At 38.8% G+C, this 1,591-nt stretch overlaps 1 protein-coding gene across 1 annotated transcript; it reads left to right on the top strand.

Moving 5' to 3' along the window:
* Positions 1-939, top strand: LOC140128804 (putative olfactory receptor 1F12P). The gene is made up of 2 exons (XM_072150507.1): positions 1-573; positions 682-939. The coding sequence occupies exons 1-2, from the start codon at positions 1-3 to the stop codon at positions 937-939; spliced, it is 831 nt and encodes a 276-aa protein (XP_072006608.1).
* Positions 940-1,591: the final 652 nt, after the last annotated feature.

Below are 1,591 nucleotides of genomic sequence, written 5' to 3'. Positions count from 1 at the left end.
ATGTGTGGAGACAACCAGACCACGGTGACAGAGTTTTTTATCACCGGCTTTCAGAATACTCATGAGTTCCGTATAGTCATCTTCTGTCCTGCCCTTCTCATGTACATGTTCATATTTCTTGGAAATCTCATGATCATTGTGTTGGTGTCCTCCAGTTATCGCCTCCATTGTCCAATGTATTTCTTCATATCCAACCTGGCCCTGGCCGACCTGATTATCACCACCTGTGTTGTACCCAATATGTTACGTATCATATGGATGGAAGGTGACAGTATGACCATCAATGGTTGTATCTCACAGTTCTACTTTGTATTTGTCTCTACCTGTGCTCAGTGCTGTATCCTCATGATGATGTCTTTTGACCGGTACTTGGCCATCTGTCTCCCGTTACGCTATACTTCTATAATGAACATGACTTACTCCTTATGGTTGGTCCTTGGTTCTTGGTCAACTGGGATTTTATTTACGAAAGTTGAAGTCATTATATTTAGTCAATTACAATTTTGTTCCTCCAACATCATTGACCACTTCTTCTGTGATTTTGTCCCTCTTCTTGCCCTCTCGTCTTCAGATGTCACTGCACTTTTTTGGGTTGACTTTGTGTTTTGCATTTTGGTTATTTTTTTACCCTTTGTTTGCATTGCATTGTCCTATATTTATATTTTCTTTGTGATCTTTCAGATCTCCTCCTGGAAAGGAAGAAGTAAAGCCTTCTCCACATGCAGCTCTCACCTTCTAGTGGTCTGCACTTACTATGGATCCCTCTTTGGGGTCTACATGTCTCCATCACATGAAAATGCCTTCTATGAGAACAAGCTGAAATCTCTGCTCTTTGTCATGCTCACCCCATGTACCAATCCCATAATATACAGCATGAGGAACAAGGAGATCATCAACACCATGAAGGACCTCTACAGGAGAATGAATAGACTTCTATAACTACTTCAACACCTTGACGACCAGCCCCCATAAATTAAAGGGGATTATGAGCATTTTTATTTTTAATATTTTAGACGAACATTTTTTACATTTTCACTTCTTATGTCAGTAATAACTCAGTCCTTGGTGTTCTAATGATGAGACCTCTTAAAGTGCAGAGGAAGTAACTGCGCAGTCTCATTTACCTTACGATAATATGGTAATATGCTGTAAAATTGAGACCCAAATAACCAACTGGTTTACATGCATCAAACCTGAGGACTTTGCAGCCACCTTTAATGTAATGATGAGCGAACTTGGAGCACACAATTTCAAACTGAACTTGTGTTTGGCATCCAAGAACCTGGAGACTTGAGAAGCGCTTCAGCTCGGGATCTGGGAATATTTGCAAGAGAAAAACGCCAAGCTGCTTAATTACTTTCACAGTGCAAGGTTATTCTTACTGATTATAGAGGATTATATGGCAATATTTGAAAAGACCATACAGGAATATTATCATTTACTGAATCATCCAGCAATATTTTTAAGGTTATGTTACTGTAGAGTAGTCAAATATAGAAAAATCACCATCAATCATACCTTGATTGTAAAATGTTGTTGAATAGCGTGCATTAATATGTGGATCAAAAAAGTGTTCATCATAGTGGATTAC

Source organism: Engystomops pustulosus, chromosome 4 (genome assembly GCF_040894005.1).
Source record: "Engystomops pustulosus chromosome 4, aEngPut4.maternal, whole genome shotgun sequence".
Taxonomy (NCBI): Eukaryota; Metazoa; Chordata; class Amphibia; order Anura; family Leptodactylidae; genus Engystomops; species Engystomops pustulosus.
This window is presented reverse-complemented; position numbering and strand designations above follow the sequence as displayed.